The sequence below is a fragment of the Notamacropus eugenii genome, chromosome 3 (genome assembly GCF_028372415.1).
Source record: "Notamacropus eugenii isolate mMacEug1 chromosome 3, mMacEug1.pri_v2, whole genome shotgun sequence".
In the NCBI taxonomy this organism is placed as follows: domain Eukaryota; kingdom Metazoa; phylum Chordata; class Mammalia; order Diprotodontia; family Macropodidae; genus Notamacropus; species Notamacropus eugenii.
In genome coordinates, this window is record NC_092874.1 from 191,505,720 (window position 1) to 191,531,174 (window position 25,455).

The 25,455-nt window shown below is 42.7% G+C and overlaps 1 protein-coding gene across 1 annotated transcript; it reads right to left on the reverse strand.

Annotated features, from left to right (window-relative positions):
* Nucleotides 1–9,899: 9,899 nt before the first annotated feature.
* On the reverse strand, nucleotides 9,900–22,037 carry NECAP1 (NECAP endocytosis associated 1). Its single transcript, XM_072653675.1, has 8 exons — nucleotides 21,417–22,037; nucleotides 15,316–15,416; nucleotides 15,057–15,161; nucleotides 13,926–14,007; nucleotides 13,490–13,598; nucleotides 13,210–13,393; nucleotides 12,202–12,325; nucleotides 9,900–11,819 (listed from the first exon to the last, which is right to left on the reverse strand). Exons 1-8 carry the CDS (start codon nucleotides 21,629–21,631, stop codon nucleotides 11,771–11,773), a joined length of 969 nt encoding a protein of 322 aa, XP_072509776.1. The 5' UTR covers nucleotides 21,632–22,037; the 3' UTR covers nucleotides 9,900–11,770.
* Between the last annotated feature and the right edge of the window lie 3,418 nt (nucleotides 22,038–25,455).

The following is a 25,455-nucleotide window of genomic DNA, read 5'->3' on the forward strand; positions in this document are numbered from 1 at the left end:
TAGGAATTGTCTATGTCCTCTTATCAAGGCACCAACGGGCATGCTTACACTCTCACTGGAGAGGATCACTGAGATTTTAATTGTCTCTAGGGTTATAAGTTAGAGTGTGTGTCGGTACAGAAATCCCAGTCTTTACAAATACATTCAACCACTGACTTCCGTGTATAACCACAACCTTAACCAGAGTTTCTCTATTAGTTTAATTATTTTTCCTTTCTCTCCCTCACTCTTTGTCTGCAAAGATTCCCCAGTAACTACCCATGATACTCTTTCTAGTTTCTAGATTAATTCAATAAACTTTGTAAATGTGTTTATGTATTTGAGGAGGGTTTTCTGGGGGGGGAGGTAGATTATAATTTTAAAGTATTCACTCCCACCCAGCCTCTCACTGTTCCTAGATAGGAGTGTGACTTTTAAGATTACTTGCTCTTTCCTTCCTCCCCCTCCCATGTCCACTTATTTGCTTACTAGTTAAAAAATAAATATTTTAATTATATAGCTTATTATTTTATATTAACTATATAATATGATAATTATATTTTATATCATTATGTTGATTGTATAATTATATCTCATATATTATAACAATATATAATTATGGTATATCATTGATTACATAATATTTATATGTAAATATTATGTATAAATACATAAAAATACTATTCTTAATTTTCTCCACTTAACTCTTTTTTCTGTTGATAACTATATGAATATTATTTGTGTAGAGAGTCTGCACCAAAAGAACCTACATCTTCCAAAGAACTGAGCCTCAGAACCCCAAAGATAGAAGGTCCCTCTTTTCAGGGACTAAGGAGATTGGGAGTTGAGTGCTTGATCCACATAGATGGGTTGCCTCAATCCTTTCTATCTTTTAGCCTACAGGGATATAAGCCAGTGGATATCCATTGTCTGGTCTGGAGAACCTAAATAACAGTTACTGATCAGTCAATCAATAAGCAAATCCAATCAAGTACTTACTCTGTGCCAGACACTTTACTATGATCCGGGGATACAAAAAAAGAAACAGTTTCCTGCCTTAAAAGAGCTTATATTCTAATGGGATAAACATGCACGTGTGTGTGTGTGTGTGTGTGTGTGTGTGTGTGTGTGTGTGTGATATCCCCTTCTGGTCTAACGTCCCAGCTCCCAAGATGCTGCTGGAGTACAGGCTAGGGATGTGGGTTTGAGACTGAAATAAAATAAGACCCTTGTAGATCATCTAGCATTGATAAAAGAAGCACTAAAAGGACACATCACATCCTTTTTAAGGCAGGGCTTGTAAATCTGGAGAGCAGTTCACATCTATCTCTAGCTGTCAAATGTCCAAAAACAGTTTACTTATTCATCCCCTAGGATAGGGGGCTACCTCTTATTAAGATTAATGATGTGACCAATATGTCTAACTTCATTGCACATGTATAACCTGTATCGGATTGCTTGTCATCTTGGGAAAGGGGGAACAGAAGGGAGAAAAATTTGGAACTCAAAATCTTATAAAAAATGAATGTTGAAAACTATCTTAACACGTAATTGGAAAAAATAAAATATTATTTACCATTTTTTAACAAGATTGATGATGTAGATCACAACGGATCCACATCTGCTGGTCCTATTCCAATCATTGTCCCTTCCAAAAAGGCTCTTATTGGTCACTCTCTGGAGCTTAGAGTCCACTTCCCAAAGATCACCTGATGCACACGTGAGATGATCTGAAAACAGCAGATAGGGTTGCTTGGGAAGAGTGGAGAGTAGGAATTTTCCCAATAGCACCAATACAGTTGCTGCTATGGTTGCCCAAGTCATGCTTACGTTATAACTACCCTGAGGGACTGGTAAGTATGGTTGTGTTCATGACAGGCACAGGTGATTAGTTCTCTTATGGAGGGTGGGATGCAGGGGTAAGCCAACTCCTATCAGCCTAAGCTGACTGTGACATTTTCAGTGTGAGCATTTATAACTCAGAACTCAGCAAACACCACAAATCAGAGCTTGATTTATGGTTTTGTTTATTGTCTAGAATTAAGAATGTGATGGAAAAAATGTTAATAATACTGGTTAAACTTAAAAGTGTGTTGTGAATATATTTTTTTAATTGTTCTCACCCTCTGTCTGGCTAATCACACACCCCTTGGAGTCTTACCATTGGTCTAGAGGAAGTTATGTGTATATTAGTATCAGGAACAAAAAGAAAAAAGTGGGAAGTGAAACAAGATAGGATGAAGTAGCATTGTTAATAGAGTAAGGGGTGCAAAAAAGCACAGTAGAATAGGAAGGCAGAGTAAGATACAGACATCTTATATGATTTTTTCTCAGGGATGGATGACTTAGAATCCCAGGGACAGTTAGAGCAGGAGCAGAGCTAAAAGCTTATTTATTAGACTGATAGGGGACTGGAAGAAGAATGTGTTGACTGAAGTCTCCCAACCTTCCAGACTAGTGATGACAAAATAAGGGTGGTAGTGTCCCTTTCCAGGACTGGCCATTTGAAATACAAACAAGCCAATGGTGGGGTGGAGGTAGGGATGAGGGGTGGCCCATGAGGAAGGAGACAAGCTGGTAGGTGTATCTAGGCATATATCCCTCGAAGGGCCCCATACCATTTTGCTGACCTGGTCCATAGTTCTGCTGTTCTTCCTGCTAGCAAGGGCATACAGATAGCACAACGTGTCCCCCACCAAGGTCTACACCCCTGATTTCTACAACAGGCATCAGTACAGGGAGACCATGAGATGAGGGAAAATGGAGAACATCATAATCACCTGTCTTCATCAATAGAACTTTCCCAATCACCATTGTTCTGCCTGGAATAGTTAACAAATTCTTACTCTCTCTTAAATTTCTCCATCTTTGGGATACAGAATTCTAGTTCTAGTGAAAATAACCCACCCCCATACCCTTTTTGCTTTTTTATTTTTCCCCACTGACTTCAATACCATCCCCATAATAATCTGTAACTTTCTGAGTCTTTTTATCATCCTTTTTAAATTTACATTTTATCTATGTTTATACTGTAATAATATTACTAAGTATAGTAGCATGCAGTAGTACAGATTATATATTTTATAAGCAAACAAAAATAAATGAATATATACATACATATGTGTATGTATTTTAAATATATTCAGAGTGCATACTCAAAAATTTTTACTGATGGGGTATGCTCTAGACACCTTGGCATCCCTGGCCACCCAGTACTGGGGGCTCCTCTCATATCCCCAATATACTAGACAAAGATGGAGAATAAGAATCAGCACAGTCACTGTTCCTCACAACCATTTTCAGAGCTCCCCTTTGCCAATGTAATGGAGTCCTCTCTGACGGAGTCCCATTCTGCCTGCCCCCAGGCCATGGAGAAGAGGCTGGAGACCCTGCTTTTAGAAAGGCAAGATTATGTGTAATGGAAGCACATGTAGACATTAGGGGACTGGTTCCAGTCTGCTAACCTTTGGTGAAAACTGGATGCTGAGCCAGAAACTGGGGTGCATTCAAAATGTATTAATTAACCAAAGTGAGCTTTCTCTTTCCCACCTGGCTGTTTTTGAGTGAGTGAGGTATATTAAAGCCTCTGGACAGGGACAGGCCGTGAGCCTTCCTGCTCCAGGACCAAAATGTGATCCATATATATGGGCTTCTGTTCTATGCCTCTGTGTTTATTTTTTCCTGCTAATGACTCCCATTAGGTAAAGGAGTATTGCAGATAGTTATGACCTTGAAAACTTCAAGATATATTCATAACTAGCTCTAGAAGTCCAGGAACTAGACTCCAGACTAGAATTTCCTGAGGCCAAGCACAGGAGAAGCAGTGTCCCTCTAAGAGTGATCTGCTTGACCCAGATCAGCAATGCACAAGATGCCAATTTGTCTAACACTTATGCTGAATTCTTAACCTACTCAGACCTATGCTTGAACCAGAAACTGAGGTGGTATAGGTGAGAGCATGCCCTAGGTGTTGGGGGGAAAATGTTTGTACTTCTTTTCTCACTCACAGTCATCCACAGACAACTGACATAACCAAAAAAAAAATTTTGGTTCAATAAAACAAAACTTCCATATGCATTTGCCATGTGTCTGATAGAAGTCTGGATTGTTAATGTATTTTAATGTATTTTTGTATAATGGGAAGATCTTTCCCATCCATTAATAGGCCCATGAGACCTGCCTGATCACATGGAAGCCTGAGTCACAAGATTCTGTGGTGGAAGGAGCTTGCTGAACAGGTGGAACAGGAAGACGTGCAGCAGGAAGGGTGAAGCAGAGCTGAGAGAAAGTGAGAAAGACCAGTCAGATCTGAGAGAGAGAGATAAAGCAGGTAGCAACTGGTTGTGAGTGAGAGTGGGGCATTTTGCTTGAGGGTGTTCATTTGTGGGGAGGCCTGATAATGTGTATTGACTTCTTGGTTGGATTTGGCTTTCTGGTATTTGAGTAAATGTTGTGGTTCTGTCTTCCATGTGGAGAGTCTCTTGTATTTTGCAATTCAGAACTGTGATGGCGCATTCATAGCTTCCATAGATTCTGTGAATATCTCATTGGCACTACAAGTCCCAAACTGTCAGCTATGGAGAATGCTGGTAAAGCTTTAACAACTAGTTCTCTGAAAAAAGAAATGTATATGTAACACACTTTTAAGTTTAGCCTGCATTATTAACATTTTCTCCATCACTTTCTTAAGTCCATTCAGATAACCACCAAAAGAACAAATAAAACCCTGATTTGTAGTGCTTGCAGATTTCCAAAGTGTTCACGCTCACACTGAAAATTGAACAATCAGCCCGGGCTGGTAGGAGTTGGAACAGGCATGTCCCTGCATCCCACCTCCATAGGAGAGCCAATACTGGTGAGAGACAGACAGACAAGAGTCAGAGGGAGATGGGGAGGGGGGAAGGAGAGACAGAGAAGACAGATGGAAGGAGGGAGAAGGATCAAAGGTTGTAGACAATTTGGTAAACTGTCATGAATGATTTCAAATCCTAGTGCTTTTTTGAGGTTTCTGAGTGTCAAGGTAATTTGTATGGTGTAACTCTATTAACCCAGGAAGAGGATGAGAAATGGAAAGGGAGACCAGTGCTTTTCCTATCCCAAAATGACTTTGGGGGAGGGGGGTAAGGAGAGTTAAGGTTAGAAAGCTACCTGAGCAGGAAGTATTCTGACTTAGCACAAGGAAGGGAAGAGGTGAACACAATCAGGAGTGAGAATGGAGAACCTTTGGTTGAAAATGTCTATAGGGCCTGAGTAAAAGAAACAGAAATAGTTAAACGTCTCAGAAGTATTCCAACTCCGACCTTGTCTGACAGTTCCCTTAGGTAGAGAACAACAAAAAGGGGACAGAACAGCAGAGTAGCAAAACCTTGTTAGAGGCAAAAGATCACCAAATCAATCGGTCAACTTTTTAAATTAGTGTAGATGCTTACAGCCCCCTCTAGTGACCTTGTGCCAACCTGCAGCACACACCAATCCTTGCTCAGTCAAATAACTATATTAAGCACGTACTATGTACCAGGCACTGTACTAAACACTAAATATACAAAGCTAGGCAAGAAACAAATAAACAGTTCAAGTGATAAAGGAACCTACAATCTAATGGACCTTTTGACCTGACAGGTTCAAGAAGAAGGAAACAAAGAAATTGAAAGAGGGATCAGTTATCATTTTAATGTAGAGAAAAGACTCACTGTAGAAAGAATAGCTGTTAAAATACCTATAAACTCTGAAGAGAAAAAAACCCAAAAATGGAACCAGTAGTAAAAATCCATGGCCTCAAATGTCTATACACAAAAGCACAAAGCGTAGGCAATAAAGACAATGAACTAGAGAGTATAACGCAAAGAAGCAAATCTGACCTCATGACCATCATGAAGACTTGGTAAGATGAGGCGTAGGACTGAAATCTGGGTCTGAACCTTATGCAAAAGAAATAAAATAGGTATATTCATGTGAACAATCAGGAACAAAGAAAAGAACTCCCAAGAGCTTTTATGTAAGGATCAAGGAGGCAGAAAGAGAAGGAATTCTGACACCAGAGTCTACTTCCAACCACCTGGACAGAGAAAGATAATAGACGAGAAGTCTAAAGGAGATCATGAGAGCAGTGGGGAAGATAGATCATTTATCCAGACCACCTGTGGGATCACACTCTCTACTCAAAGCAGAGCAGCTAAAAACTTCTTGATTTGCCTGAATGATAATTTCATCCTCCCAAAAGTGGAGGAACCAAATAAGGGGAAATTCTGCTCTGGATCTGATTCCCATCAATAGGAAGTGATTGCTATGGTGCGACAAAAGAAATTCAAGGTTTGGGAAATACCAAAGACCAGTACAAGGAAACATGGAGCTCACAAGACAGTAAAGCTAGTCAACTTTACTGAGGAGTCATAGTCACAAAATGAAGGGCTATCAGAAAGATAGAAATAAATCCTTTGGGCCCCAAGGTAGAATTGGGTACCCACTGGGGATCCAAAAGACTTGGGGTACCCTTTCCCCAATATCATTGTTCTTACTCTAACAGAATGATTTAGCTTCCCTCTCAAGTGTTTTTTGAGCTTCCCCTGGACTTTTTTAAGTGAACTATGAGGATACTGCATTCCTTATAGGATGAAAATGGTGAGAACATTGGAAGAAAGTGATCATTTCTTCCTAGATTTTGTGACAGAAATGCCAAACACACATTCTAGAATTTAGAAGAGCAGAGAGCTTTTTTTCCCCTTTTCCTTCTTTGCATTTTTAGACTTTATTTTTAAAAACTTAATGAGGGCAAATTTCAAAGGTTTCAGAGAGAGGATAGACAGGACGATTAAAAATCTCAATAATGAAATTCTGAAAACACAGAGAAAAAATCCTAATGAAAAAAAATGCAAGTCATTAGCAAGTATTTATTTTCTTTCCCTTTGACCTCCTCCCTCCCAATTAGGCAGAGAAAAAATATTGTAACAAATACACATAGTCAAGCAATACAAACTCCCACAATAGTCATATCCAAAAACATATGCCTCATTTCTGCATCGAGTCTTCTTCTCTGTCAGGTGAGAATCATTTTTCAACATTTGTCCTCTGGAATCATAGTTCTTGATAGTGTTGATCAGAGATCTTAAGTCTTTCAAAGCTGTTAAAATAAGAGTCATTTAAAAGAGCACAGTGTGGATGCACAGAGAACTACCAAGCAATCTAGATGTGTTAAAAGATATATAGTGAGAACGGAAACAAGAGCAGGTAACAACGGATAAATACAAAAGTATGACAGAGTTCTGTAAGAATAGTCTCAGGAATATTAAAGCTCTAAATAAGCTGGGGCCATCAAGGAAAGCAAAGGAAAACATAATTCTAAGAGTTGGAGGTGAGGAGGGAGAGAATACCAGGTATAGGTATAGGACGAAGCCCATGTAAAGGAAAGGGAAAGGAAAGGGAGCAGACCAGTTTGGCTACAACACACGTGGTAGGTGAAGGGAAGTAATGTGTAACAAGTCTGTCCATTAGAATGTGAGTTCCTTGATGGAGAAGGGCTAGAATACTGACTTAGGCTACACACACAATTAGGGGGTAGGTCATAAATGAGGATCTGAAGGTGAGAAGGACTGGTCAGACAGGCAAGAAGTCCAAGAGAGAGGAGCACCACAAAAACCAAGAGGAGAACAATATCCACAAAGAGGAGGTGGTCAAGAGTCAAATGCTAAAGACAGTAATAGCTAGGATTAATGGAGCATCTTTAAGTTTGTAAATCACTTTACAAGTGTCTCATTTTATCTCATAACAATCCTGGGATCAGGAGAAATTATTCCCATTTTACAGATGAGGAAACTGAAGCAGAAAGAGGTTAACTGACTTGCCCAGAGTCACACAGAGTGTTTTTGAGGTTGATTAGAACTCAGGTCTTTTTGATACCAAGTTCAATACTCTTATCTACTGAACATGGAAATGCTGGGGATACAAAGGTTAAAGTGAAATGGTCCCTGCCCTCAAGTTCTGATACTAATAGAGGGGACAATATATGTATATATTAGTATAATCTTTTATCAACAGAAGGGCTGATGGGTAAGGTTGTTTACTCCCAGCTCGAAGGATGGACTGAAGAATTATGGGAAGCAAGAATTTTCGAGCTGGTCCAGCCCAGGGAGATATAAGACAGTGGTAAGAAATTGCAAATGAAGGATTCTACTACCCCGAAGTGAATATAATCATGGCAGCTGGCACTTTCTCTGGCTCAATGATCCAGTTAAGAGTGATGTTCCTGAACAGAACTTCTGTTTGCCTAAATGTGCCTGCCTCACATTGGGATCTACTGAATCTATCCACTTTCTACCTGCTCCCACTAGGCTGCAAAGCCAAACAGTTGAGGGGAAACCTTTCATCTCTCTTTTTCTCTTCTATTGCACCTAAACATACATCAGTTTAGGGGAAGCTGAAAAGTATCTTATCATTCTGCCTCCCCCATGGCTGACCATGTGGTGTATTAAGTGTTTGCCTAGGACCACAGTCAGTATGGCAGAGGCTAGTCTTGAACGGAGATGTTCCTGGTGCCAAGATTGGCTCTATACACACTATACTGCCTTCTTGTTCTTTACACAAATTATAAATTTGCTCTCTATGCCTACTTTTTACTGTTATTGTGCATTTGGTTTTTTAGTGATAGTTAATACATACACATGTTTATATCATATACAACTTAGAAATAAAAAATGGGAGTAGGGCTAACAGAGAAAGCATCAAACAGACTTGGCATCTGGTTCCCTGAGTTTTATTCCTGGCTCAGGTCAAATCATTTTTGTTTCCTTTGCCCATCTCCAAGAAGGAATTTGTTCTTGTCTAGATCCATGCTTTCACTATAACAGTTAACTCCCCTCTCCCAATGAAGATCAATAACTGTTCTGCAATTCGGTCCTATAGAACTGCCTGGAGCACAGACAAGTTAAGTGACTTATCCTAGTTCACAGAGTTGGTATGTATCAGAAAACCAAGGTTGCCCTGATTCCAAGGCCAATTCTTGATGCCATGCTACCTCTCAAGTAGGGAGACTGATGCTAAGGAAATAACAGCAATATTAATTTATCATAAGTGAATTAGAAAGGGAAAAGTTTTTTAGCCACCCTCAAAAGATGAAGAATGATTTGCCACCATTAAGACTACTCAGGCGGCAACTAGGTAGGATAGATCACTGGCCCTGGAGTCAGGAGGATCTGAGTTCAAATCTGGCCTCAGACACTTACTAGTTGTGTGACTCTGGGCAAGGTACTTAACCCCGACTGCCTCCTCCAACCCCCAAAACAAAGACTGCTCAGGTGCCTCAGGTTCTAAAGACAACTCCAAGAATTCAAAAAATGTTTTAAGTACTGATAGCAGCCTCTCAAGGTTTGAAAAGGAGAAATGTTTACTTGGCTTTTTATTTTAAAAATTATATATAATTGATGTGGTGGTACCTTAGAAAAAGAATTAGATATCAGGAAAGCTGGATTTCACTCCGACAACAAATCGCAATTTGTCTAGGCTTCAAATTCCTCATCTGTAAAGTGAAGGGGGTTATAGTAGGTGAACTCTACAGATCTTATGTAAATAAACTTACATTTAACTTACATTTAAACTTATATTTATTTATAGTTACATCTTGCACCCTTCTATAGGGAGTATAGAGAGCAGTAGCTGAGATGCGGTAAGGAGTAGCCCAGACTATACTAAGAGAAACAAAGAATTATCCATAGCTGATAAAATCAAATATGTGGGGCTTCAGAGGCCAAGGCAAAGCATTACTATTTTACATAAACCTAGTCCAGACATCTGAAAAGTTCAGTGAGTTTCTTGAGAAATAAACACAATTCTGAAGTACTCCCACATTGTCTATTGGAGGGCTTAGAAAGAACTAATCAATGAGTCAACAGAGGAATCAATAACGCAAATCAAAGCTGAAACAGACACCACCCTTTTCTATATTTTAATTACCATTATTGCACCAATACAACTTATGCTTTATATACATATATATCTTTTTTTCAGTTTTGCAGCAGTTCAAATACATAATATATTATCATCTTGGGGAATACAAAGTAAGAACAGGTGAAGGAAGATGAGAAAAGAGACTCCCAATGGTTAACCACTAGTGATTCTCCATATTTTCCTTTAGTGTTTTCCATTTGAAATTAAAAAGGACCTTCCAGAGCTCAGCAAGTGCAGAACTGCTTGATCTATAGCACAAAAAAAAAAGAAGACAAAAACAAACACGAACCCACAAGTCCACAAGAAGGACAAGAAAAGATTTCAAGGATAGAAAAGACAATATGCATCTCCAGGTTGGACTCAAAGGCTCTTCATCCAGAATAAAAGAACAGACTGATGGCAAAAAAAAGGGAATGATACTTATTTATCACAATAAATCCTCCCCTCATCATAATTAGCTCCTTAACAGAAACAAATGAGAATGTCCTTTCCTATGGGAAAGGAAAGTCTCTTCACAGCATTGTGAGGAGGAAAAATGAAATGATGAAAAGATGAAAAACCAAACCAAACCAAAAAACCCTCAAACTTTGTTTTGATATTCCTCTGAGCAAAGGTTATCAGAGCCTTCACTTTTCATAACTTGTCAAAGCGCTACAGCCATGGTTCTCCTAAGTTGTCTCTATGAATGGCAGGTAGAGGCATAGCAGCAGTTCTCACCTGAAGAGCTGGGTACAGTAGATGGTTTCTCTGGTTAAAAGGGTCAGGCTTTATGGGAAACGGACAGAGAAGACATACATGGTCCCACCAAACAATCCAGGTCAGACACCAGGTACCAAGGAAGGAAGGGCACATTATACTATCACCCACAAGAGGACTAAAGTGTTCTGTACTTCCCCAATGCACAGATCAGATCCTGACTCCCTCAACTCTAGGTCACACAAAAGATAAAAGAAGGAAAAGGTGTTGCCTCAAATGAAGCAACTAGATGGGGCTACAGGAACCTAACACCTACCTAATGGGCACTCAAAAATCTTACCCTCATTAGAGACATTGCCCTGGTGAAGAAACACGAAGTGATAGAGCAAATGGCACCAACACAACCCTCTTCTCAAAGGGAGAGACATGTAAACATAGAAGAGGGCAATGGAGTTACTCCCAGCACTGCCATTTCCCAACTGAGATTAGTAAGAAGAGAATATGGCAGAAAGTGGGTAGCAAGAGCTTCACTCATCTATCTACATAGCCTTACACTCACCTTTCACCACTCATTTTGTAAACACACAGGCCTGAAATTAATCTCAGACAACTCTATCCCAACTTGAAGCCCTGGGATAAAGAATATAGTGATAGTCAGTGTCTCCTTTCCTCCTAACATCTATTCCCAAAAAATTAAGTCCCTTCAATTGCAGAAACCAAACAGAGCTGCAAAAAGGTTTACACTTACCTACTATGTTACTTGAGAGAAAGGCCATTCAAGTCTACCCTGCCACAATGCCACCAAAAAAGGGCAATGGGCCACCAGATGGCCTTGGAGAAGGGTAAGGAATTAAAAAGGGAGAGCTGAGCAACTGGGAGTATAGGTAAATTCCCCTTGAAATAGAGACTGTGGCCCTACAAGCACTGTATGCTCAGTCACAAGTGGGCTCACACCCACCTCTCAGCCTTGTTAGACAGCAGGAGATGCTCCCTGGGCTGTACAGCAAGTGAGGTACCTAAACCAGCTCTTGTTTGCAATAGGAAAGCTTTTTAAAAGACTGTCCAGGAATTTCAGTTCTGGAGAAAGTGGAGTTTCCCAATTCCCCCCCTCCAATTGGTGCCCTTGAATTCTCTTGGTCTTCAAGTTTCCCCCTGTTGCTCAGAATTGGACCCAGTTGGACGGCTGTGGTGTCTGGTTCGGAGCAGAGCTGCATTCCAGGAGACAAAAGAAAGAAAGCCAGGAAAGTAACAGTAAGAAAAAAGCTGCCCAATTATTTACTCAGAGCAATTCCCAAAAAATCTCAACTAAGTGTTCCATGGAAATTAATGAATCAATTCAATGGTCCCTTCTGTGGAGAAAAACTACTCACACCTTACATGTAGATTCCTTAATCTGCTATGTATAACATCCTCCTGATCCTCTCTAACTCTGCCAATGCCTCTTTTCCAAGGACATCTAACCTAAGGATAGTCAGGTTAATCCTATCTCCCTGCTTAGAGCTTTCATACGACTACATATATTCCACTCCAAAATTTCTACCCAGTCCTCAGCCCCTGCTTATGAATAAGCTTCTTCTCCCTGACCATTACCTGGATGCAGTACTGAAGTCTCCCCACAGATCAGTCACCGCAGAAGCAGGAGCAGGAGCAGTAACAGGAGCAGGAGCTGGTGTCTTTGAGACAGGAACAGGAGAATCAAAGTCTAACAGGATATCTGAGCATAGAACAGGAGAAGGAAGAGGAAAAAGCAAAAGACAGAATTATTAAAGTTGAAAGAAATTGTAGAACTTATCTAGTCCATTTCAGTGTCCTCAAAAAGTCCAAACACCCAAACCACCCTTTTTCTCCTGACCTCTCTCCTACACATAAAAAAGGAATCATCCTACATACTCCATTAGTAATAAAAACTCAATCTTATTTGGTATATTAATAATTCACAATAGCCCTGGGAGATAAACAGGATAAGTATCATTATCCCATCTGTCAGATGAGGACACTAAAGCTCTGAGAGTATACAGAGGTAATGAAGTGGCAGAGCTGGGATGATAAGTTGGACAATACTCTTACAGCCAAAGTAGGGGAAAGCATGGTCTAGGAAACCTAGGATTCTTGGATTGTTAACTCCTTTTCATTCCTTATTTCAACACCCTCATTTAACAAAACAGAATAGGGAAGAAGGGAAGGAAAACATCCCTTGTCTCTTAGCTACTTTTTAATAGGGCCATGAGAAAGGATGAGAATGTTTACTCCAATCCCCCAAATCATGAAATAAAATGATAATGAAACCAACCCTAAAGCCTCTGAAAATGTAACTGGAATCTGTCCTTTTACTATTGCCTATTCCATGCCAATGAACCTGCTGGGTACCTTGTTCCTGAACTCAAAAAGGCTCTGATTCCTTTGCTTTGGTGGAATCACCCTGAAAACCTGAAGCTGACAAGTTCTACTTCATAATGCACATTTCCAGGAACAATTTAAGTTCCTTTAGATCAGACAGAAAAGTCCACAACCATACAACTAACTCCAAAGCCATACTAGCATGACTCAAATAAAACGGAAGAGGCCAGTTATCAATGTGAAAGGCAAAGAGGAATTTACCTGCATCATTGCCACCTTGAATGGATTTCTGGATGGGAGGTGGGGTGACATGATTAGCGATGGGTACTGAAGATGAAGGTGGAGGAATAGTCACTTTGCCCCCGGGTGGAGGTGGCAGTAGGCTCAAGCTCCCAACTCCTGCAGGTCGAGGCTTAGAGGTTCCTGCTTTCTTTGTTGTAATATTCTAAAAGAGAGAGAGTTGCACAAACAGATGGAGACACAGGAAGAAAAAAACAAGGATATTGGTAGGGTTGGGTCAAAAGAATATATAAAAACTTACCCCAATACTCAATTTGATAGTTTGTCCTTCCTTAAAGCCTAGATCCAACTTAGGGCGACTGTCCATTTCCTGAGATTCTTTGGTGATCTCAGATTCCTGTTTTACCCATCTTCAAGGGAAGGAAAATGTGGCTAAAGGGATAATAGTAGATAACCTCCCACCCACAGTTCACAAATGACCCTAACAGAGCTTTCTCTTTCTCATCAAAATTAAATAAATACTACATGGATAAGAACACAAACCCAAAACTTCAAACAAGCATTCTATACCCAGATTTACAGAAATAGGGGATGGAAATTTAGAATGTCATGGGCAGTGAGTGAAAAAGGAGGACTCTAGATTCACAACAGGGCAATTCATGCAAAGAATTCAAGGCAATAGAAGAAAAGAAAACAGAAGGCTATTCTCCCTGATTTAAGAGGCAGGTCACACTCACTTGAAGTGATCTTGTAGAGAAACATTGAAGTCAAAGGCATCACCCCGATCTGTGAAGCCGATACCAATAAAAGCACTACGTCCTGTAGAAAGGAGGACAACATTCAGAGCATGTCTTGTAGGAGAGACCCTGCTACATGGAAAGCAGTTAGCAAACTGCTGAATCTTTCCACTAGCCCCTGCTATACCCATGTCAGCTGCCAACGCAATGACCAAGTCCCTGGTTCAGATTTCTAATACACACTTGAAGCTACTCCACTAAAGTTCTCCTCAAATGCCTCATCATAACATGGAGATGACCTGATTAATAAAGGTTTTGAGGACCAGTTTTCTGGTTGACTGTGTATCTATTGTCCAATGATCAACTACTTAAGTTCCAAAGACTCATTATCAGGTTTGAAGAATGATGATTAATTATTCAGTTAGAGTAGCTCTTGAAGAATATTCCTAAGTCAGAGTGAAGTTGTAATTAGCACCAGTGAAGGGAGTACCCACACCAATTAAATTATTGATTGTTTACCTACTAAAGACAGTCTTGTACCACAAAAGGTATTCCAACAGGATAAGGTCACATCAAACCTCACTCTCTGCATAAGCAACAGATCCCTCACTTGGTCTGGAAAATTGTACTAAGTCTCCATCTTATGCACAAAGAAAGAGAATTCCCTTACATATGAATCAAAAAACTCAGCAAAATAACAAAATAAATTTCCCATCTGTCCTCTACAAACTATACATAAGCCTAACTCACATTTATTACTATTACCTTTGATCTAATAATCTAACTCTACTAAACATGTGTTCCAGGAAATACATTCAGAGATTTCCACAAACACTAAACACACAGAGAAAAGGAACTAAAAGAGTTGTTCATTTTTGTTAGATGGCTGATTCAAGCCTACTTATGAAGCTTGTCTTGGTCACTGTGCTCATTTCTATGACTTAACAAGATTCCACTACCAACAGAAGAAAAAATGATACAAAGGATAATCCCCCTTTCAGTATCTTGAATGAGTTAATAAGGAGCCAAGAAAGTCTGGGTGAGACAGACACAAAGGTACCTGAGCCAAGACTGAGACTGATAACGAGTTCTCCCTTAATCCCACCCAAACACCAATGGTGTCTCCCTTACCAGTGCCATCTTGAATCCGGATCACAAAGTATCGGCTAGAATCTGTCACTGTTTCCACAGCAATGCCAGGATATTGGTCCACTGGTGCCTGAGCAAATAGCTCCCCTAAGGTATTAAAAAGGAGGAAGAAAGGAGAGGTATCTTTTGAGCAGAAGAAAAGCCTAGCATTCATACATAAGACAGCCCATAATATAGATTGCTTCCCTGAGTTTAAAACCTAAAGAAGCAACTCTGTTAAAGGACCAACTGACTACATTACCTGATACTTTGTCTTCAAGTTTGATGTAGGCAATCTTCCCTTTAGAAGTGATTCGGAGACGACCAGTCCAATCAGGCTGATCCAGTTTCCAGTCAGATGCCCTAGGACAGGAAAAAGGGGAGGTTCAGGTCCATAGCAATGTTCTTCTACATCTAACATTTCATTTCCACTCCTGAGTACTAGATTCCAAATATCTGTATCCCTCTCTATTCTGCCTACTTCATAATTCAGTCAATAGCAATTACTTTACAGAGGGAAGCAACACAGAATAGTGGTGAACTTGAAGTAAGAAAGGCGTAGGTTCCATTACATTCTGAGATACTTATTAGCCATGTGACTCTGGGCTCTCTTTAAAATAGGGATAATAATAGCACTTACCTTGTGAGAATCACTATGTAATATATATAAGGGCCTTTGAAAACCTCAAAGTACTACTGCAATGCTAGCTGTTAGTGTTATCATCATCATTCCTCCAAAGTGAAACTCTTTCCTAGAAACCACAACTACTAAGTGTCTGAGTAAAAGTAGAAGGCATAATAGAATCAACCAGTAAGACCTGCAAGGGCCCTCAGAAGTCACCCAGTTCAACCCCCTCACTTTACAGAGCAGAATACTGAAGAAAGCCCAAAGAATGATGTGTCCTGGGTCTCACAACTAGTAAAGGCAGCATTTAAACCCAGTTCCTTAGAACTCTGAATTCATTGGTATTTTCATTGTATTACACTGCCTCCCCAAAATAATTTCATTAGTTTAAAAACCTTCTCAAATACCTTAATAATAATAGTTCACATAAAGTGTTTTATGTATTACAAAGTCCTTTTCCCACAACAACTCTGCAAATCTAGGAGTGCAATAAATATTACTTCCATTTATACATAAAGAAACGAGGGACTGGTTTGCCCAAGATCACATAGCTAGTAGGATTCGAAACAAGATCGGAACATTCAACAAGTCAACAAATATCAACAACAAATATTAAGTATCTTCTATGTGCAAGACAATATTACTGACACTGTGGGTATAAAGATTTTATGTTCCTCCCCAGGAAACGGAAATTTTAAAATATATAGATATAAGGTAGGGTATTAATGGGTCAACCAAAAGCTCAAAATGTTCTAGGAATATCTCAGGAAAGAGTGAGGAAGAAAATACTAATAGTTCTGAGAAGGAAGACTCTAAGGACAAAGCATTACCAAGCACAGTGCCTTGAACCTAGTAGGCACTTAATAAATATATATCTAAATTAAAACTGAAATTCTGAAAGAGGGAATATTGGGGGTGCAGGGGTAGGGCTAAATTCCAGTTATTAAAGCTCAAACAATTGCCTGGACATAGAAAAAACAGGTCAAATTTGGGGAAAGGTGAGTAGTTCAGTTAGGATGGAATAAAGGGTGTATAAGGAGAAGTTGTTTACTGCTGTTCAGTCTTGCCCAACTCTTCAAGACCCCACTGAGGGTTTTCTTGGCAAAGACACTGCAGTGATTGGGCCCCTATGCTTTCCAGAAGCATCAGCATTGGAATGGCTACTTTGGGAGACGCTAATGCTGATATATCGGTACAATATGGGACAGGTGGGGACTGTTACTTCTGGCAAGCAAGATAAAAGCACTTCCCTTGTTCCTTCCCACCCTAGAGCAGGTCTAAAAACTGCCTCCAGCTTTCTCCCCTACAGCCTGCATTTAGACCTTACTCTCTCCTCCTCCCCCATGGCCAGCTCTGTCCCCTACTCCATCCTTTTGACTACCCATGTAAATAAACAGGGGCTTTATTGACTTATCTCAACCTCAACATCTCCACTGATCTCCCTAAAGAGAAAAAAGGATGAGGAGACACGGGCATCCTGAAAGCTGTATAGGAAGATAAGGTATAATGTCAACAGTTCAGAGTTCATGGAGGTGAGGGCAAAGGAAAGGTCATGAGATTTAGCAGTTAACAGATCATTGGTAATTTTAGAGAGAACATGTTCAGTTCATTTCAGAACATTCACTGAGGTCAAAAGTCAAATTACAGGTGATAAATAATCTGGCAAAGAGAATACAGATAATCAATGAAAGGGAGGAGACATATGGAAAGGTACCTTAAGGGATGACAAAAGTTAAGATTTCTTTAAAACGGGTTAAAGCTCAGCAGGTTTGTAGGCAGCAGGGAGAGTACCAGTCAATAGAGAAACTAAAAACAAGAGGAAGTGAAGGAATGATTCCTGAGAAAACCTCTTAGAGGGCATAGGATATGGTAAATAAGAAAAGCGGTTAACCTTAGCAAAAAGAAAGGCTACCTCATCCTCTGAGACTGGACCAAAGGAGCAGATAATTAGGTTTGGAATAAAGGAGGCAGAAAAGGACAAGGTTCAGTCTCCATTTTCTTTCAGTTAAGGAGACAAGGTCATCTCCTAAGAAAGAGGTAGTATTAAGGTCTTGAAGAGATAGGAAAATGTCTGGAACAGCCAATGTGAGGACTCTAAAATGAATGTTGCTATGTAACAGAGAGGGACAATTCAGCTTAGATAACATTTGTTGGGGACCCATCCGACATAGTAGTCTAACTTCCTCTAGCAGTGAATGTCAGCAGAGGAGCAGAAAAGGTGGACAGATGGTGGGATGACAGAGATTTGGAGACTTGGCAGGATGTGTATGGGGGAAAAACAAGGAGGCACAAGAGTCAAGGTTGCAGTCCGCTGTTGATCTGGTTCTCCATAGAATTCAATGCTGTGAAAAGAAGAAAGGCAAGAATGGGGATAACTGACTGAAAGAAGAAGGAGGAACAGAGATCAGGATGAAAACAGAATAGATTTAAGAGGAATGAGAAAGAGATGTGCAAGTAAAGCAGACTGTGATCAGAAAAGGTAATTTCAGAGTTTAAGACAACAGAGATAACATTACAAATAGTCTTGGATGGTGGTTTATGCCTGACCACCTCTGTGAGATGTTGAGATAAAGTGGAGATTTGATCATGTGAATTCAAAAGGTTGACAAACTGAGAGGCAGGTGTTTGATGGAAAAATAGTGTGAACAGAGGAATCCTAACCATAAGGGCAGAGTTTGAGGTATAAAACCAATCAATCACCAAGCATCTATTTGGCACTTACACGCCAGGCACTAGGAAATCTTACTTTCTTCAAATAGCACCCTCCTTTTCAGAAAGCCTGGGAAAATTAAAAGGATAGAAAAATGTCTATCAGCCCACATACATCAGCCAATTAATTCTAAGTTTCTTCCTACTCCTACTCTTCCTTTCGTCCTCTTCAAGAGTAGGAAAGTGCACCAAGCCCATTCAGTGATGGCCTGAACTTTAAGTAAAGGCTGGTAAGGTATCAGTCATTCAGGTGAAAACCTTTCCTACTTGTTAAAACAAGTAGGAAAATGACTCAACTTCTTTTTGTGCAGATTATAGATAATACATATATATTTGTGAAAAATCTATCTTCTCCTTTGACATCTTAAAGCAAAATCATATTCTTAAAGTAATGGGTTCAAGAAAATGTTTTTCTCCTGTAATAAAGGAATGTTATGCTTGGGAAAAAAATGAAATAAAAGGAAAAATGCAGAAAAGTTAAATAAAGAAAACAGTAACTAATGACAAAATCCCTCCTATATAATGAAGTGACTCCCCTAAGCTGAAAGCTGCCAGGGCAGAGTAATGATAAGACAACAGAACAATGAGAGGTAATGACAAGAAGAAAGACAGTATTAAAGAATACTTTTTTAAAGTGGTGTAGGGAAAAGTAGTGTGGTTAACACAAAGGAATAAGATAAAGAATGCAGATGGGTCAAGATGACAGTCAAGTCTTCAAGTAGAAGAAAGATAAGAACCTAACACCTCCTCTTCTCCAGAAGTCCTAAACCATGCCCACGTAGCCAAGCTACCCTCACCCATATTTATTATTTCCATTTTTCTGTCTATAAAAACTATTTACAAGCCTATTCATGCTCATGTTAGATTCCTCTGTCTATACATAATTTAAGGAAGGCAGAGTCAGTTTTTGTCAACACTATATGAATCTCCTAGATCTCTTCCAGGGTCCGTATATATTTGGGAATTATCAATTAAGAGAAGTAGCATGGTAGAGTGAAAACGGAATGAGAAAGCGTGTTTGAACCTAGGCTTTGACTCTTACTAGATGTATGATCATAGGCAACTTTTCTGACCCTCAGTTTTCTCATATGTAAAATGTAGATAACAATACTTGTACAACCTACTTCACAGGCTGTATAAAAAAGTAAGTCAATGGTTATGATAATGATGGAGGGGAGAGGAGAAAAGACAGGATGACAACAATGAATAGAAAAAATTGAACTGGGAAATGACATGGGAGAAAAACTCAAGGCTAATTTTGGTCAGAAAGAAAGAAGAGCCTGGGTAGCTCCCTCATACAAAGAAAAAATGGATAATGAAGGAAGAAGAAATCAGGACTGGCAGAAGAGAAAAAGAGCCCTTCCTTCTAACCAATGGAACAAGAATCATGATTTTTGATTATTAGAAATCAGGAAGGGGGAGAAACGGGATAGTGATTGCTGGGTTCAGAAGACTAATGGCAACGTTTGGGGGCTAGATAAGGATCATTAGGAAAGGGGTGACAACAATGGAAAATGGGAGGAAAGGAGGAGGGGGGGAAGTAACCTGAAGGAAGCAGGGAAGATGGTGAGGAGATTGGGGAGTATAGCACAGGGGATTCACTGGGAGCAGATCTCAATTTCACACTTGTATCCCCAGAGCCTGAGGCAGCGGGCACGTAGTAGGTGCTGGACAAATACTTGTTGATTTATTGAAAGCACTGGAGTTACTGAGGGGGAGGGGAGGTGTTAAGAGGGAAGAACAGACTGAAGGCAAAGGGACAGAAGAATAATGTTAAAAAACCGATGGAATGGGAAACCAGCACTTCAGGGGTGGGGTCCGGCACTGGGGGCTGCACAGATGCTCACTGCCTGACTCGGGGGATCGAGGGAGGCAGGAGGTGGGAGATGGCAGTGGCACCGAGGGAGAAGCCAGCGGTGGGGCGGGCAGCGCTCCTACGGAGGAATGCGGAGAGGAAGGGAGACCGGGGGGGTTCTAACAGCAGTCCGCCTGGGGATACAAGGCGGATCCAAAAGGGGGGTGCGGGTCCCAGAGGTAGCACGCGAAAGGCCGGGGGGCGGGGAGGAAGCGGCTCCCAGCAAGAACCACCTGGATGGTGGACCGCCTGAAAGAACGCGGATTAAGAGTAACATCAGCTCTGGAGTCGGCCGGTGCTGTTCCGCAGGCTATCTCCTCTGAGACAGCGCAGGCACCTGCCGACAGGTGGCCCTTCCTCCGGGGCTAACTGGAGGCAGGACGGGGCAGTCTAAAGCGGGGGGGAATGGTCATCCTCCTGGGCGAGGGGGGGGCGGGGGAACCCAGAGCGGGATCCGAGTGGTCCGAAGGTGGGATGGGGGGGCAGGGGAACCCAGGGCGGGATCCGAGTGGTCCGAAGGTGGGATGGGGGGGCAGGGGAACCCAGGGCGGGATCCGAGTGGTCCGAAGGTGGGATGGGGGGGCAGGGGAACCCAGGGCGGGATCCGAGTGGTCCGAAGGTGGGATGGGGGGGCAGGGGAACCCAGGGCGGGATCCGAGTGGTCCGAAGGTGGGATGGGGGGCAGGGGAACCCAGGGCGGGATCCGAGTGGTCCGAAGGTGGGATGGGGGGGCAGGGGAACCCAGGGCGGGATCCGAGTGGTCCGAAGGTGGGATGGGGGGGCAGGGGAACCCAGGGCGGGATCCGAGTGGTCCGAAGGTGGGATGGGGGGGCAGGGGAACCCAGGGCGGGATCCGAGTGGTCCGAAGGTGGGATGGGGGGGCAGGGGAACCCAGGGCGGGATCCGAGTGGTCCGAAGGTGGGATGGGCTATGACAATAGGAGCGGGGATCTAGACCGAGGTTCGCGGGGGCGGGGAACAGGGCCGTGCAGGCGGATCGGGAGGCGGGATGGGGGTGGCGTCCGGAGCTGGTCGGAGAGACCGCGATGTCCGGGGGGGTGGTGAGGTCCGGGGAGGGGGCTCGGCAGGGGGCGGCGACGGGGACGGCGGGATGACAGCTCGGAGAAGCGGCCGCCGGGGCAGAGGGCGACAGGCGCGGGCCAGGGCGGCTCTACCTGTATCCGCGGTTGGAGGTACGCGGCGGGATGCGATAGACGCTGATCTCGGGCTTCACACACAGGATGGACTCGTACTCCGCCTCAGCCGCCATCTTGGATCCGCTCTCCGAGTCTTTGGGAGAAGGGAGTACAGAGACCTGAGCAGGGGCGGGGACAGGGGCGGGGAGAGAGGGACCGGGAGTGACGTCACTGATCACGTCAGGCTGCGCCATTTCCGCGCCGCGACAGGCGTCGGTGTCGCAAAGCAGGCCCGCTGTGGCGAAGCCTGCGAGGGCGCAGCTGCCCGTTCTCGGCGGCCATCTTGGGCACTGGCAAATCCGCCTTTGCTATTCGCTCGGACGTCCGTGGAAGCGGCCTCCAAACGGAGGGGCCGTATTGCTTTTCGGCAAAGCGTTGGCGCTTCTCCGCCGAGGTAGCCATCTTGAATACTGGCAGCGCTCGTGGCGGGCCATGTTGGTGCTCATTCGTGTCCACCTCTTGTGACCCCATTTGGAACTTTTTGGGCGAGGATACGGCCGTGGTTTGCCATTTCCTGGAGGCAAACCAAGCTAAATGGCTGTGACTTGTACAGGACCACCAGGTAGAAGGTGCCTGCAGTCCCACGGAACTGGTGAAGATGAGCCTTCCTCCTCCCCAGCCCCGCGCTCCACCCCCGGGACTCCTCGCGGCCCTATTGTTGACCCCACGCCCTTCGCCGTTGTCTCTTCCATTGTGAGCTCCCGGAGCGCAGGGGCTGGTTTAGCCCTTCTTGGTGAGGGTTTAGACCAGCCCGTTGTGGGTGATCCATGAATGCTCGAGCGCTGGTTTGGCTCTTCAGGGATGGGGAGGAAATGGTGTAGGAGGAAGGGCTCGAGCCGAGGCTTCAGGGAGAAACGACCCCGAGGGACGGAGGAAGGAAGAGTCGTAAGCGAGCCGTTCCCTGGAACACGGCAAGCACGAAGAGGAGGGTTTGGAACTACATCCATCCACACAGACATGCTGGGCCTGGAAGGCTAAAGGCCAAACTGGGGGTCCGCCCTTGAACTTGGAGGTCGGGCCTTCTTCCGTGGAGGAGGGGCGGGACTTGTGTGGGGGGTGCATTAGGGAAGGGAGGTCGTGGAAGTGGATGGGGTGCGGGTGCTGCGGGTGGTGGTGGGACCCGAGGACCCAAGGAGAGTGAGGAGTGGAAGTGGAAGCCGAGGTTATGAACCCGAAAGCTTGGAGGTGGGTCAGGGAGAGAAGAGAGACTTCCACGTTGAACATTCTGAATTGGCAGTAGCCATACGTAGAGCAAGCATTTGTAGTTGGTAAACATCAGGAGGGAGACGAAGGCTGGACACGCCGGCGTGGGCATGCATGCATCTCTGGGCTCGCTTGCCCAGCTCCTCCTTGCTCTGGCAAATTGGGCCACCCAAGGGCAACTATTACCAGCTTTAGTGCCTAACAATGTAGTGCCAGAGCCCCCCCCCCCATTCGGTGTACTCCTCATTGTTAATCAGCCGCTAGAACTCTGTTAGCTTTTAGAAAAAGGATGTTTGCTAAAGTGATGTAAGGAAAAATGTTACAAAGCATTCCTCTCCAAATTCCAGGGACCTATTGTCCCCTTAGACAAACAGGGTCGGTATAGAGAAGTGAGGCACGTGTGTAGAGTACATGTTGACTTGAAGAGTACTCAAAGAGTTCTACTGGTCCTGGAAGTCCTTCTATTCCTTTGTGAAGTCCTGAGGAAGTTCCCCTTAAGTATAGTTTTTTTGCTGGGTTTGGAGTATTGGTGCATTATGTAGCTGGCTCTGCCCTTCAGAGGTCACATTCCCTGCAGGCACCACCATCCTTGGGTGACCAGTTTTCCATTTCCATCTGCCAGGACATTCTCCATTACCAGCCATTGTTACCCCTCTGGCCGACTCTACTACCAACATGTTTGCTTGTGTGACCTCTGATATCTCTCCTGATCTTTCAAAGTTCCCAAAGTCACAACCTGGTCAACTCTGTCTCCAGATGCACATTCACTTAAGATCAGGGAAGAATGAATACAAAAGAAAAAGAGGCACCATGTAGTCACTAACACATGATGACCAAGAAGGAGAATTCAGCCTTCCTACTACTCCTGCACCCAGCCAGACTCAGCAGTTCTTTCCTCATTCATCTTCAGAAAAGAACAAAGAGGGCCAGTAGAGGGACACATGTGCACCCAATACTCATCATGACCACAAAGCATCAGCCCTACCGTCACTCATGGCTGAAACTCCAAGTCTCCACACATGGCTAAATTAGAAGCAGGCAAAAGATATCCATGTCTGCTCCAAAGACTAAAATCAGACAGAGAGTATATTTCTCTCTGTTTCAAAACCTCTGTTGCCAACACATACATAGTTGCATGTGTAGATTATATAAATATGCCTACTTTGCCCAAGTGAATGGATGTTAATAAGGCTGTTTTAGGATATTGTTAGTCTGTCCTTTGCCTTGGTAAATTTACCAAGTTGGGTTTTCCTAAGTGATAGGGAAACCAAGACTCAAAGCTGGGGCATCACACTCAAAATTTTTAACAGCCCTTCCTTTGCCCTCAAGGAATGAGGTCACAGAACTGATGCTATATGTGTGGCTAGTCTGGCCTCAAGCATGACAAGGAGCAGGCTATTCTGGGTGCTCTGTCTGGGCAAACCACCAGGGGCCACCACTAGGACACATGTAAATATGGGAAGTCCCAAATCCTTTGTACTCATAGAAACTTGAAAGGTTCTCCTCTGGCCAAGGTCAAAGACAAGACCTCATCCTCTCCCCTCCTCTTCCTACCCAAGTCATTCTTCCTCAGGGGTTTTGCTGGAACCATCACACTTGCTTAAATCCCTTGAATAATCTCAGTTCTAATCTAATTTAATATTTTGAAGATATCCTCCAGGGTATGACAAAGCTTTCACAGTCATGGTTCCCATGTAACTGCCACACCAGTTCCAAGAATTTTGAACACTTACGTCTATATTAACATTAAAGTCTACAATTGAGATTGATCATTGATTGAGACTTTTCTTCACCTGTTTAAAGGATCATTCATTCATTCAACAAACATTAAGCTTCTACTATGTGCTAAGTGCTGAGGATATAAAAAGAGGCAAAAGACAGTCCGTGCCCTCAAAGAACTCACAATCTAATGAGGAAGACAACACAATAAACACTGCAGGATATATTGGAGATGAACAGAAGGAAGTCACTAGCATTAAAAGGGATCAGGAAAGGCTTCCTGAGAAGGTAGGATCTAAGCTGGGACTTGAAGGAAGCCAGGGACTCCAGCAGCAGAGATGATGAGGGAGAGCTTTCCAGTCATGGCAAACAGCCAAAGAAATGTCCAGAATCTGGAGATGGAGCATCAAGCGAGAAGGATAATGACGTTGGATCAAAGAGTGTGGAGTGGGGAACAGGAGAAAGGGAAGGGGAATGAAGGGGGAAATAATATATGCATATTGGAGTGGTAGGAAGGGATCAAGTTATGAAGGGCTTTGAATGCCAGAGAATTCAGGGAATCTTATCATTTACTTTAAGCAGGGTGAAGCAGCTTGATCAATTTGACTCAGCTAACTCTGTACACTTGCACCCGTCCATCCATAGTGATCCCTTTCACTCTGACTGTCCTTCTGCCATAGGGGAAATGATGTCATTCAGCAGTATAACAGAGATACCATGGACTAAAGATCTGATGGTCAGGGAGGAATATGAGAATGGAATAGTGGAAGGCTTCACTTCCTTTTTTAAAATTTAATTTGTTTTCAGTTTTCAACAGTTACTTCCATAAGTTTTAATTTTTCTCTCTCGTCCTCTCCCCTTATATGGGTTCTACACATACATTCTTATTAAACACATTTTCACATTAGTCATGTTGCATAGAAGAATCAAAATGAATGGAAGAAACCATGAGAAAAAAACAAAACAAAACATGACATAACATGACACAAGAGAAAATAGTCTCTTCATTCTGCATTCCTATTCCATGATTCTTTCTCTGGATTTGGATGGCATTTTGCCTCAAGAGTCCTTTGGGAATGTTTTAGGTTCTTGCATT